Source organism: Montipora foliosa, chromosome 5 (genome assembly GCF_036669935.1).
Source record: "Montipora foliosa isolate CH-2021 chromosome 5, ASM3666993v2, whole genome shotgun sequence".
Lineage (NCBI taxonomy): Eukaryota > Metazoa > Cnidaria > Anthozoa > Scleractinia > Acroporidae > Montipora > Montipora foliosa.
The window spans coordinates 43,527,425-43,540,973 of record NC_090873.1 but is presented as its reverse complement, the minus strand read 5'-3'; the positions used below and the strand labels follow the sequence as shown (position 1 = coordinate 43,540,973).

At 39.9% G+C, this 13,549-nt stretch overlaps 2 protein-coding genes across 2 annotated transcripts; both read right to left on the bottom strand.

Moving 5' to 3' along the window:
* Positions 1–2,437: 2,437 nt before the first annotated feature.
* LOC138003199 (tetratricopeptide repeat protein 28-like) lies at positions 2,438–4,646 on the bottom strand. The gene is made up of 2 exons (XM_068849154.1): positions 3,070–4,646; positions 2,438–2,677 (listed from the first exon to the last, which is right to left on the bottom strand). Coding segments are annotated over exons 1-2 (1,293 nt in total). The 5' UTR covers positions 4,362–4,646; the 3' UTR covers positions 2,438–2,676.
* On the bottom strand, positions 4,572–13,091 carry LOC138002789 (G-protein-signaling modulator 2-like). The gene is made up of 4 exons (XM_068848769.1): positions 13,015–13,091; positions 12,634–12,706; positions 4,724–5,872; positions 4,572–4,663 (listed from the first exon to the last, which is right to left on the bottom strand). The coding sequence occupies exons 3-4, from the start codon at positions 5,802–5,804 to the stop codon at positions 4,572–4,574; spliced, it is 1,173 nt and encodes a 390-aa protein (XP_068704870.1). The 5' UTR covers positions 5,805–5,872; positions 12,634–12,706; positions 13,015–13,091.
* Positions 13,092–13,549: the final 458 nt, after the last annotated feature.

Sequence of the window (13,549 nt, the reverse complement as noted above, 5' to 3'; positions counted from 1 at the left end):
ACTGGTGATTTTAGTGGTGGCTTTCGACTTTTTTATTTGATTTGTATAGCTGTGGCTTTTAATACCCGTTGAACGAAGCGCTGATTGCCCAAGCGAGGGGCGTAAATGGTTCACCGTGGGACTTTTTCTGTTACCAGCCCTTCATAGCAGAAGAAACTGTGACGTGTAATTGAGTTTCCCTTATTTTCCACATTCCAAACCACAACGTCATTTTGGACAGCTCAAAGCCGACAACGCTCTCAGCTGGATTGGGAGCGTTCGTGGCTATGGCTGGTATCACTGTGTTTATTATTCTTGGGACTGTGATTTGTGTCGTATGCTACAAACGAAAAGCACGGGTGCGAAGCGCTCGTTTGGCAAAGGTATGCATTTATCACGACTTTAAATACGTTTTACTTAAAGCATGACAAGGAAAACATTAATGATCTTTTTCTTGGAATTTGCAGTCATGATAAAAAGAATTCAGTCAATAATATGTCGGAAAAATGCGCACATTACTGCTTGAAATGTGAAGTAGGGGTACACGTTCATAAGTTCTCTAATTCCGGAGCCACTTGAAGGCTTGCTTGTAGAAAGAACGTAGCTTCGAAATCTATAACAAGTACTTTTAAAGGGGTTATCCCCACAAACAAGAAAAAAGAAAGCAAAAAATGAAATGACGGTCTTATTGGCATCCCAAACAAATCCTTTATTGTTGTAGCATACTTCATTTTAACTACTTAATACAGTTTGTTTTTATGTTTACACCAGGACGGAAAGAAATCACTGTTTTCATGGAGTAGCAGTTGAGAAACACATGCAAACCTTTTGAAACCAGAGCTATGTAGTCTTTTTTTGGATAGTATCGACACCGAAGTTATAGAAAAGGAAACACCCTTGAAAGGAAACCCTTTTAAAATCGATGTCCATACCTACAAACTGTAGATATACACAGTTATTACCTCTAATCCCCGACTTTAACACTGTTTCGTGTCCAGGGTGCTTAATGCCTCGTATTTTAATATCGTTTTCCCAAGTATTTCGTTTTCCAAGCTGTTTTGTGACATTTTTCCCAAAATTATCATTAATCTTCAGACAGATCTGTACCTTTCACAAACTTATTTTGTATGTACGTTTGGAACACACATTTTTATACACTTTGTAAAACTGAGCATATTTCTGATTTCTAATAAAGTTATGTGATAAGCAAATGGAAAATGAGGTGTCTTATTGAAAGTTAGATGGTTTCCTTACTTGACCCATAAAGGCGCTGTTACACTCGGCAATTTTTCGAGCAGCTTGTCTCTCAATTCTGTTATGAAAAGAGTTCTCACATTGCAAAGTTATTCGCTTGACGGTTGTTACACTGGGCAACGTTTCTTGCAATTTGCTTCGCTTTCGGTGATCATTTCACTGGCTAATAACGCAATCCGTTGCGACACAAGTTGCCTGGGCAGATTTCACAACACGCATTGCTTGAAAACGTCGTTGGTAATTTTCGTAAACCAATGCGCAAAGTAGCAATGGATTCTACTTTCCGAGGAGGGTTCTGCTATTTGTCTGACCTTGTTTTTGCAGTTGTAAAGTGTGCAACTTGCAACTTGCAACTTGTCTCGCTATGGCGTTTCAAGAGAAGTTGCATGAAAAATCGCAAAATGAACAGAGCCTTAAATTGGGTTTCTGTTTTTAACGTACGTTAAACATTCGGTTGCGTTACATGACCCGGATATCCAAATACCATCAGTTTGACCCTTGAAACAGAAATGTTCTAAATTAAAGGCCATAGTATAGGCTGCCTGTAGCCTTTCGTTCCCTTGAGCTCAAACCAACACTTTTAACCAACTGTACTATTTGGAAGGATTGAATCTAGCCCAACTGTTTCACATAGCAGCAAATGTTGTGGTACCAAATATAACATCAATCATTTTTAACAAGGTGCACTCATTAATGTGATGTAATAGTTTACCATAGCAACGAAAAAGCCCTAAAAACATAACCCTATATTTTGTCTTCAAATCCTTATATCTCAGAAACAAACACGGTCACCCCCATTTTTTATTGCTGAAAAGTGGTCAGCAGGCTAAGAGAAAACTCTCTGCAGAGGTATAAAGAATAGACCTTATTCACGATAGCCGCCGTGTTGGATTGCTATTATCATGCAAATTAGCTACACACTTCTGAGGGGGCTAACAACACAAGTTCGAGAGGTTATAACAAACATCTTAGCCACACAGATGATTTGTTTCATGTTCATTGAATGCTTATCACCTAAGTAGTAAAACAGAATGCTTGCACAAGTTTTTTTTTATTGAAAAATTAGCAGATAACGAAGTAGAAAGTCAAAATGTCGGAGGCAATCAAAAGTTATGAAATTATTATAAAAGGTACTTAATTCTAAATCCTAGAATGTAATTTTAGCAATGTTAATTCAATATTTCGACAAGCCGATTTTCCGCAATTTGCCTTTATTCCAGTGTTTACCCCCCAGCATAACATATGACTAATTTGCATTACAATTTGAAAACCAACATGGCCGATATCGTGAATAAGGGCTATTCTCTGGAGTGGATTCAGAGCCACCTTAAAATTTTCCAGTTGTGAAAGTGGCTATCAATCTTCCCCAGATATTTTTTTCTCACTTTGCAGCGGATTGGTTGGTTCCCCAACAAATCAGCGTCTTGAATCTTCGACATCGATTCTGGAAGGAAAAAAGAAACAAAACAAAAACAAAACATAAAATACAGCTCTAGATACTGCAGGCTCTTTCGAGCACACACAATGCGCCAATGAGAATGGCAACGAGTAGGACGATGATCTCTTCGAATTCCTTGAAAAAGATGACGTTCAGAGATCTATGGGAGAACGGAAATACCAACCAATGTGAACTGTATCCTTTATGCTTCTGTGTATGCGAGAGAGGCATGCGGAAATTACATTTGTGACAAAAGCGTGTTAGAGGAAACTTTGAATTGTCTACACTACGAAGCTAGCATCTCGTTATCATGCCATCTTAGGCCTATTTGACTCCTATCGTCAGTTTCCAATTTGAAAGTATTTTTGTTTGCAGATTTAAACTCTAACTTCACTTACCATTGTTTTGGAAATTCCATCATGACATCGTCGCCAACTAGCACAAATGGCGCCCAGTGCTTCATAGCACAATACTGTTTTGACTCCCGGAGGGTTTTCGTTGCCTGTTGAAGAGCTGCACTTGCGCTTTTTCCATCTACCAGGTGCTGGTAGAAACCCCTCATGAACAGCAAAGTTACCTCGTCATCAATTGCCCAGAGTGACGCCAAAACAGACCGAGCTCCAGCACACAGGAAAGCCATGGCTATTCCCACCACTCCCTCAGACTTAACTTCTCCCCGACCACTGTGGCAACAGCTCAGCACAACTAGTCTTGCTCGAAGAGAACTTGCCTGAACATCGCTCATTTTCAATATATAATCGTCTTCTTTGGGAATTGGGGATTTCCGTTCTGTATTTGGGGCTAAAGCAATCTCTCCAGTTGTTGGGCATCCATGTGCTGCAATGTGCACTAAAGCAACTGACTTCATTCTTTTCAGCACCTCAGTTTTCGTGGCATTTCTTTCAATTAAGGGTGTGGTCTGCATAAGTTCTCCAATCATCTCTACTTCTTCTTTAGCGCACGGTAGTTGTTTGAAAATTGGCTCACCTTTCTTGTTAACAACTTCCTTCAAGCACGGGTCACCTACAAGCAGTGCTCCAGTCTTACTGTGGAAGTCTTCAGGTGCACCGGCGATCAGATTAAAAGCGGTCAGCGATGGAACGGTGCGGATCCTCATAGTTGTGCTCAATGCAGAAAAAGGGGCCAAGCAAAACGGTCCATCGGGAACAACTATTAACTCATCTCCTTGGAGCAGGTCTGCAATTGGCCCGAGCAAGACATCATACAACGATTGTAAAGAGTTAACAGAGGAAGAAGATGATAGAACTGTTTTCTCACTAACAGACTGTCTGCTGCAAGACAAGTTGCTACGCAGTGGATCCAAAGAACGATCTTCGCATCTAACACCATCCCCTACTCCAATCCTTTTCAAAATAGTTTCCATCAACATGTCGGTACCTCCATTTGCGATTTCGCTTTGACGAAAGTTGATCCTACTGTCTTTTCTCAGCACCCAAAAGGTGATCTTGTTCCTGTCAAGTGCCACAAAAACGCCTTGTGAAGGCAAAAGCTCTAATGCAGCTGAAAAAATTTGCTTCGGAGCAAGTGCAGAAAAACATTGATAGCCAATGTCGTATCGTTCCTTCAAAATATCCAACAAAGCCTGAGCTCGTCCTTTCTCAGCAGCATACAAAGCCTCGTCAACCTCTCCATTCTTTAACAGCGTCCTCCACAGAGCAGTGTACGCCATGCAATAAGAATCACGAAAACCTATTTTCCATTCATCTTTTGACTTCAAACTATGCCTTGTTTCATCAAACTGTTTTACACTTAAACGATAACAACTGAGTGCCTTACTCAAGGAACCCGACAATTCATGAGCATAACCTAGCGAATACCACGCGACTCCTTCTTCTACGCGCTTTCCAGTTTCCTTGCAAATACTAATAGTATGTTCATGTTACTCAATGGCTTGTTTAAAATTACCCACACTGCAATAGGCACTTCCCAGATTTCCATAGCCTAATCCCTCCCCAGCCCTATCCCCTACTTCTTTAGCAATACTAAGATGTTTTTCGCAGTACTCAATGGCTTGTTTAAAATTACCTAGACTAAGATAGGCAATTCCCAGATTTCCATAGGCTGATCCCTCCCCAGCCCTATCCCCTACTTCTTTAGCAAAACTAAGATATTTTTTGCAGTATTCAATGGCTTTTCTAAAATTACCTACATTAAGATAAGCATGTCCTAGATTTCCATAGGCTAATCCCTCCCCAGCCCTATCCCCTACTTCTTTAGCAATGCTAAGATCTTTTTCGTAGTTCTCAATGGCTTGTTTGGAATTACCCAAATTCAGATATGCATTTCCCAGATTTCCATAGGTTGATCCCTCCCCAGCCCTATCCCCTACTTCTTTAGCAATAGTAAGATGTTTTTCGTAGTACTCAATGGCTTGTTTGGAATTACCCAAATTCAGATATGCATTTCCCAGATTTCCATAGGTTGATCCCTCCCCAGCCCTATCCCCTACTTCTTTAGCAATAGTAAGATGTTTTTCGTAGTACTCAATGGCTTGTTTGAAATTACCCAAATTGAGATAGGCATTTCCCAGATTTCCATAGGCTGATCCCTCCCCAGCCCTATCCGCTACTTCTTTTGAAATACTAAGACTTTTTTCGTAGTACTCAATGGCTTGTTCAAAATTACCTAGACTACGATAGGCAATTCCTATATTTCTATAGGCTGATCCCTCCCTAGCCCTATCCCCTACTTCTTTAGCAATACTAAGACTTTTTTCGTAGTACTCAATGGCTTGTTTAAAATTACCTAGACTAAGATAGCCATTTCCCAGATTTCGATAGGTTGATCCCTCCCCAGCCCTATCCGCTACTTCCTTTGTAATGCTAAGACGCTTTTCGAAGTACTCAATGGCTTGTTTGAAATTACCCAGTTTAAAATAGACATTTCCCAGAATGCAAGAGACTGCTCCCTCCTCAGCCCTGCAGCCTTTTTCTCTAAAAATATTTAGTGCTTCTGTGTAATTTTTTATGGCCTCTTGATAGTCAGGTAGGTTGACGTAAGCATCGCCGAGATGAAAATAAGCCCTTAGTTCTAAGCCCCTGTCTCCTTCACTAATCGCAATGGCAAGCCCCAGCATAAGCTGCTCTATAGCTTCTAACTTTGTTTCTACCATTCTACAATAACTAAATGATAGTTAAAACTTTTTCGCTGAGATGGTCCAATGTCAAGGCAAGGATGAAGCTGGAAGGAAAGAAAGGTAAAGACGCTTAATGTTCGATCTGCTTTCTAAAATAATACAACGTTTTAGAATAAAGCCCTGGGCAAACGAAAGCAAGCGTTGGTGAGAGTTGAAACTCTTGAGAGCTCGTGTGAGTCGATGAGAGTGATCGAGAGTTGGCCAAACGAAAGCGGAAGTTGACAAGAGTTTGTCGAAGGTTTACGCGCAAACGAGAGAGAGAGAGCCTGGGAACCACCCTAGGAAAAGGCCTTTTTGACGTAAGTATAGCGACTAGCCTGCTGGAAAGAAAACAGTAACTGCTGACCGCAAAACGCTCGCTTAAACTCTCTTGTGCGGCCAAGCTAGACAAAACTCTCGCCAAATCGCATGAAAAATTTGAGCAGGTTCAAATTTGATGAGAGCCCTCCAGAGTCGATGAGTGTAGCCGAGAGTGGATAAGAGTTCCTGGCTAAAAGAGAGCGAGAGTTTCAACTCTCATTAACTCTCACTCCTGTTTGGCTTAACTTGAATTCTGTGTCACAAAGTTATTCTCTCGTAACCGTGAAATCGACGGTACTGAGTTGTCCATTGCTGTTCATTACGTGCACGACGACGTCTCCCAATGATTACTCGGGCCTGTAAGGGCACCGAGTTATAAATCATGTTACTATAATTTTCAGCTGTGAATATAAGAATTTAGTGTTATATGTACCGCCCTACCCGGTGAATATAACATTTTGGAGGCGCGGCTGCTATTAAGCCAATCAAGCACGTTTCGTGCCTTTTTATCTTGTTTTAGCACGTTGTTGTGCACTTTCTCGATATTCACCGCTAAAAATTATATTAAGACAATTATTCGCCGAAGTCGAAGTGAATATTGGGGAATATTTACCTCGACTACGTCTCGGTAAATATTCACCAATATTCACTTCGCCTTCGGGGAATAATTGTTGATTAGATTTCAGCCTTTTTTTTCCTGTGCATCGAAATGCACAATGGGAAGCACGTGGCGCTGTTTACATTGGTTAAAGCAAACCACGTAGTTTAAAGTGCAAAGCACAACGTCATCGAGAACACTGTGCTGCGTTGTTTGGATTACTGAAGATCAATGTTGCGTTGGCTTAATTGCTTTCTTCTTAGGGCGCTCAAAACACATACAAAGGCACACGCTTTTCGGGGTAGACCCACACTAATATGTGTCGGGCGTCAGCTTCGAAGTGGGTCGTTCTGCCTGAATGAAACTCAAATGTAACTGAAATGGACGCAACTATTTTTTTTGTAACCGCGCCTGCCATGGCTGCGTATTAATTTTTAAGCACCGCAAATTTTATTCAATTTAGAGCTTGTTATGTGTTTGTAGTGCCGTGAACTACAGCTGGGATTTTATCCACATGCTTCTGGATGTTGCAGAACAATTTTCCGCCTTAAACAAAACTACGGGAGTACTACACCGGAATGTTTCTGAACTCGCTTTTAGTATAGTCTCGACTTGTATACTCAAGCAACACTTTACGTTCTATTCTGGCTTGTGGCCCATACAAGGCGCCAAATACAGTCCATAGAAGAATTAAGGAACTTGGAATCTTTAGGATAACAAGAGGAAAGCGAGCACGAAAAAGTTTTACTTTACGCTCTTCAAATAGAGAAGCCAAATTGAAACCAATTCAATGCATTAGTATTGCTAATGAGCAACGGACCTTCAAGCTACCGAACCGTGACAGCGTAAACAACCGTAACTTGAATACAAAAATTTGGTTTTATCAACGGAGTTGATAATGTAAATTGGCCACCGTACAGGGGTTCTAAAAGCTGACGTTTCGAGCGTTAACCCTTCGTCAGAGCCCTTCGCTCTGACGAAGGGCTAACGCTCGAAACGTCATCTTTTAGAATCTCTGTACGGTGGCCAATTTACAATATCAACTCCGTTGATAAAACCAAATTTTTGTATATTACTTCCCCACCGACGCAGCACCACAGTTTCTTTAGAAACTACCCCTTCATTCATTCGTAACTTGAATACTTGTGTTACAGGTCCAAAGAGCTAAACTTGTTCCATCTATTTTCTTAACTAATATATGTCATATTTCAAACAAAATCGACGAACTGTACGCAGTTGGTTCATTTAACAACCCTTCAGGGATTTTCATTACAGAATCTAGGTTATCATCAAACATTCCTGACAGCTCCGTGAACATTGGTCACTCATACAGTTGCCATGGACGTGATCACCCAACTCCTGGAGGTGGACTTCTAGCTTATATTAAAAGCAAAATCCCTATTTCTTGTCTCTTTGCTCTTGAAACAGTTGGTAAAGAAACTCTATGGTTACTTTTAACCAAGAGATGTTGGACTATCTAACACATGGGCTTGACACAGCCCTCACTGACTGGCCTTTTTTAGGAGTGATTTTGGCTGGTGATTTTCATAAGCTGGACTTGAAACCTCTGTGTCATCACTTCAACTTAACTAAATCTGTGAGGGACCCTACCCGACACGATAATATCTTGGATCAGATGTTGACGAACATGAAAGATCTGTACAACCCAACTGTTTACCTTCCACCAATTGGCCGTTCCGACCTTCAGTGCCTCTTCCTATCTCCACAACAACGCTCAAAGCCCTCTGTCATCACCCAAGGAGTACAAATAACTCGTCCAGGAAACCTGACCGCCCTTGGCTCTGCGCTAAACTTTAAGAACTGGGAAAGAGTTTATTCACTAACGGATGTCAACGATAGTGTCTGTGATCAATAATATTTTGATTCATATCTTGAACACAACTATACCTATTAAATCAATACTTGTATGTTCCACCGTTAAACCTTGGATGACGTCAAATATCAAGGCAAAGATCAAAGCCAGGCAGAGAGCTTGCACCAAAGGAAATGTACAGGAATTCGTACGCTTACGTAGTGAAGCATCAGAGATGATCAGCAAAGCTAAAGCCAAATACTAAGAATCTAAAGTAGAGCATAAACGCAACGGTCAAACCTTGCTTCGTGGTATAAATCAGTCTATGAGCTGTCAGCTGCGAACGGCACACCGTGCCAACTAACATCTACCTCAGACCTGTCCACTTTTGCTGACAGACTTGGAAAAGCTTTACCAAGCCTTGGCATGAAATCGATCACACCAGCCATCTAGATTATGACGAAGTGCAACATTTACTTAAAGACACTCCACCGTTTATACCTTCCGTTAGCCAAGTGAAAACGACATTAAAGGTCTTAAACACAAGGAAGGCAATCGGAGTGGATGCCATTCCAGCTTGGTGTCTAAAAGGCTTCTGTGAGGAATTTGCCCCTGTAGTTCACGATATCATAGTCAGCAGAATTACTCAATGTAAATATCCATCAGCTTATAAGCACACACTTGTTAGTCCTATACCTAAAGTGCGCCCATCTAAAGATATTGACAGTGATTTCAGACAAGTATCAGTACTTCCTCATCTACCAAAAATCCTTAAGAAATTACAGCTGAAGCTTAACAACACTGCTTTAAAAGCATGGGACAACCAACACGCATTTTCAAATGGTCGCTCTACGGTGTCTGCACTTACTACAATTTCTCAAGATTGGTTTGACGCCACAGACAACTCAAAATCCGGCAAGAAAGGTGTCCACGCTTTGTTTACCGACTTCAGGAAAACGTTTGACTTAGTGAACTACAAGATTCTCTTGAAGAAGCTTGCACTAAGGAACATTAACAAATATCTTTGGTTATGGTTAAAGAGATTCCTAGAAGGTAGAACTCAGCAAGTAAGACTCGGAGGAGAACGCTCGTTTACTGCTCTTTGGTGTCCAAGTTTAGGGGTCTATCATTTCACAGATCCTTTTTAACATCTACATTGACGATCTTGAAAACAACATAGAAACCAGTGTAAGTACATGTAAGTACGCCTAAGATTGTACCATCTACTCTTGCGTACAACCTGATGACATCAACGATACGCAGAGTTTACTGGACTCTGTGAGTGCATGGGTGGACGATAACAAGATGGCAATAAACTCAAAGACGACTAAAGACATGTGGATTAACTTTCGTCAAACTTCAGAAACCCACTGCTCCAAATCGGATCAACTATACCATCGAGAGAGTTAATCATTTCAAGCTGTTAGGAGTTTGGATCCAAGATGACTTTAAATGGAACGCACATGTTGAGAACATTACCAAAAAATCTTCTAAGCGGATATTGTACCTACGAGTGTGCAGAAGGGAACAATTATCTAAAGAGGTTGGCCTCAGCATCAATACCACCCTAATAAGACGCATCTTGGTATATGGTACTCCCGTATTGGGAGAAATTCCTTCATACTTAAAAGGCGAGGTGGAGCGTATCCAGAAAAGGTGTATAAGACTTATCAAGTCGAAAAGAAGAGAAGGTACTACTAAAGAACTGAGTGAGATCAGCAGTGATAACAGCCAGCCCCTACACAACAGAGCTGCTGTTACCAGAAATTGTGACTATAACTTAAAAACAAATTGTCGGAAATTAGTCCCATTTCTGGGACAAATGGACAGAAGAACAGCTTTTTACCCAGGGCACTACGACATAACTAAGCGCCCATTTTAAATAGTTTTAGATGATAAAATTTCTTATTACCATTTTACTAATTTGTAATTTCATCATACATTTCTTTTAAGATGGTCATTTAAAGGTATTGTTATTATTATTATTATTATTATTATTATTATTATTATTATTATTATTAAAAAACAAAAGTCAAAATATTAATTCTTTACTAATATCTTCAAAAATACAACCACACTTTTGAGTTTAAGGAATATGAGGAGAGAGGGTGTAAAGATTATCAGTCAAACGGAAAATGTTGTGAAAGAGATTACTGTGCATGTAGTTTTAGTTGTTCACGTTGTTGATTAAAATCGTCGGTTATTGTTCAGTTGCAAGGCTTGTTTGCTTACAGCCGTCGGCTCAGAGGTGTTTGATCACTGTAAACTGTGTACACTAATGACGATTAATGCAGAACAGCATAACTACTTCCATTTACACTATATTTCTTTCTTGGGTAAGAAACGGGAGCCCGCTTTTACGCTTGGCTAAATCTGCATAATATATGATTATCGCAATTCCACTCTCGAGAAAACGTTGCATCTTATCGGTATCTGTATTCATACACTTAGCCATTCGGTCCGAACATTACAACGTAGCAAGGGAACAAAGAACTGTACTATAGCTAAACACTTAAGGGTACTCGAACTCAGACCCTCTAGATCTATAGTCCTGCGTCTTCACCACTACACTACCACGACGAACACACCCAACTTAACACAATCTTTTCATTATTCACCTTTGTATAATAATTCAATTGACACCAATGTATAGAGCAGTTTTCAATTGAATGTCGTAACACCAAAGTAATTACTTTGGCCAATCAAAAAAGTCGGAGACAATCCAGTAAACCAATCAAAACTTGAAGTAATTACATGTAGCTGACACAAAGCGCGGGAAAATGTGCACGCGCGAGCCACGATTGGTTTGGTTTCACTTCTGATTGGTTGAAAAAATGGCGTGAGAACTTTGAACCAATCACTGAGTGAAGTAATCATAAACCAAAGTAATTCACTAATTACACTTTCGACACTCAATTGAAAACCACTCTAATAACCAAAACTTATCCTAACCTGACCCTTGTTTTTCTCTAGGCTTAATTTAGGCTTGAAAAAAAAAAAGGTTTCTTCAATTCATCTTCGTGCGTATTCAACCTACAATATTGTGGGTAAAACTGATCATGAGGATCACCAATTTAACCTAAGTAAAAACGGATTCAACCGGACGACGGTTTTAACGGCAACATATATACTTGATTGAAAATGGCTTTTTCAAAAGGTTAGCTATTACAGGAATTACAAAGATAGGCCTGTCTGTAATTGCTGTGTCAATAATGCATGAAAATTGGAGTTACATTAATACTTTTCCAGTTATTGGGAATGATACCAGTGGAAATAACTAAGTTTAAAATGGCACACGGTGCATTGTTAACACAGACAAGATCAGTTTACGAAGAACTCTTCTTCCTTAGCTTCGGAATGAAGAAAATCGTGGCCGCCATGTTCTTTATTGCGGTGCAGCTGGTATTCAGCCTCCCTCTTCTTCTTTAAAATGCTCGCCACTTGACATTAATTTTTTTTATCGAAAATGAGCAAAGAAATCAGCGTGATATATAGGCAGAGTTGCACAGGTAAGGGAAAATTGTTTTGACATGAATATCTGGGAACTTGATATAAATATAGAAAACCCCTTATACAACGTAGTTTTCATATGCCGGGAAAATCCCAGATGATCGGGTATTTCATAGTTTCTCGACCGTACCAGATTTTGCGGATTTTTATCGTTTCACATAAATATATGACAACTTGATGAATAAATATATAATTGACACATGAAACTCGTCTGGCAACCTTGGTATTTTGTCACGTTTGGACTAGCATAAAATGGACTCGTACAGATTCCATCGCTTTCCATCAGCGTCGAGTTCGAATGTACCAATGTACCCTGGGAACCAAAGACACTGATTGGTAGGTTAAACCACGCATCAATTGATTTAATTAAGCATCTCAAGTTTCGAGTGTTAGCTGCGGCTGTAAAAAAAACGTTTACCATCCGGGGAGCTGGACGCAAGCTTACGAACGTCAAACCTTAATTTTATTATGTCCTGAAGTGTCTTTGGTGAACTGGAGTCAAACACACCGTGCAGTTTCAATACCCGCGAACTATGTTGTTCATTTGAAGTATTTAAGATGAAAAAGACTTTCAAATAACTTACCTCTTTCGACGATGTCTGAGTTACTTAGAAACACAGCAAAGCAATAAGGGCGAGACCAAGGAAGGATATCAATCTGGTAAAAAAGAAAAAAAGAAACACAAGAATAAATAAATTACTTTCTTTGGCACAATGAACTGTAAGAATTCACAATTGTTGCCTTTCCTTTGTCACAGCGTGTAAGTAATGAAAAAGGTTTAGCACGAATTGAATTCCAAAATAACTAAATAAATAAAGCAAGCTGTAATGGTGTCCACGATATGCAAAACGTACGAGATATAGTCATCCGACTTTTTTGATAAGCTTAGCAAGCAGAAAAGCACCTGATCCTCTTGTTCGGATAAAATAAGTCGTTCTATAACCTATGGAGCACTCTTTACTTACTTTTGCAAATGAAGATTGCGTTAAAACGATACAGAGATTGGAGCAGGACGAGAAGACAGCAGTTTGGTAGAATCACCTTTTATATATACTCGGCGAAGGCGCTGAAAGTGAATATTAGTTCAATTGCAGTTTTGAATGTAGCGGAAATCTTCCTATTCTTAGCTCTGTGATATCATGCCATTAAATAAATGTTTTGACTCCTGCATGATCGCGAATAAACGGAAAATGAAATTACGCCTGGCAGGGATGAAAATTTCTTTAAGAATACCCGAGGATTTAAATTCGAGCCTTACTATGGTTAAACACAACTTGAAGCCAGCATGCTTTTCAGTTTACTTTACGACGGTGGTAGTTTTGAAAACAAAGCACTCGGAAACGATGAACGAAGCACCCAACAGATCGAAAACGAAGCACTCACAACTCGAAAACGAAGCATCACAAGTCGAAAATAAAGCACCCTCAGGCATCGTTCATTAGAATACCGCTTTGACCAGAGGTAAATTTCTTATTATATTGATCAGAATAAAAATCAACT

Coding starts and splice junctions, on each gene's coding strand:
- LOC138003199 (XM_068849154.1), bottom strand. CDS start 4,361: ATGGCGTACACTGCTCTGTGGAGGACGCTGTTAAAGAATGGAGAGGTT.
- LOC138002789 (XM_068848769.1), bottom strand. CDS start 5,804: ATGGTAGAAACAAAGTTAGAAGCTATAGAGCAGCTTATGCTGGGGCTT. Junction 4,664..4,723: donor TCTGGGAATTGCCTATCTTA/GTCTAGGTAATT, acceptor GTATTGCTAAAG/AAGTAGGGGATAGGGCTGGG.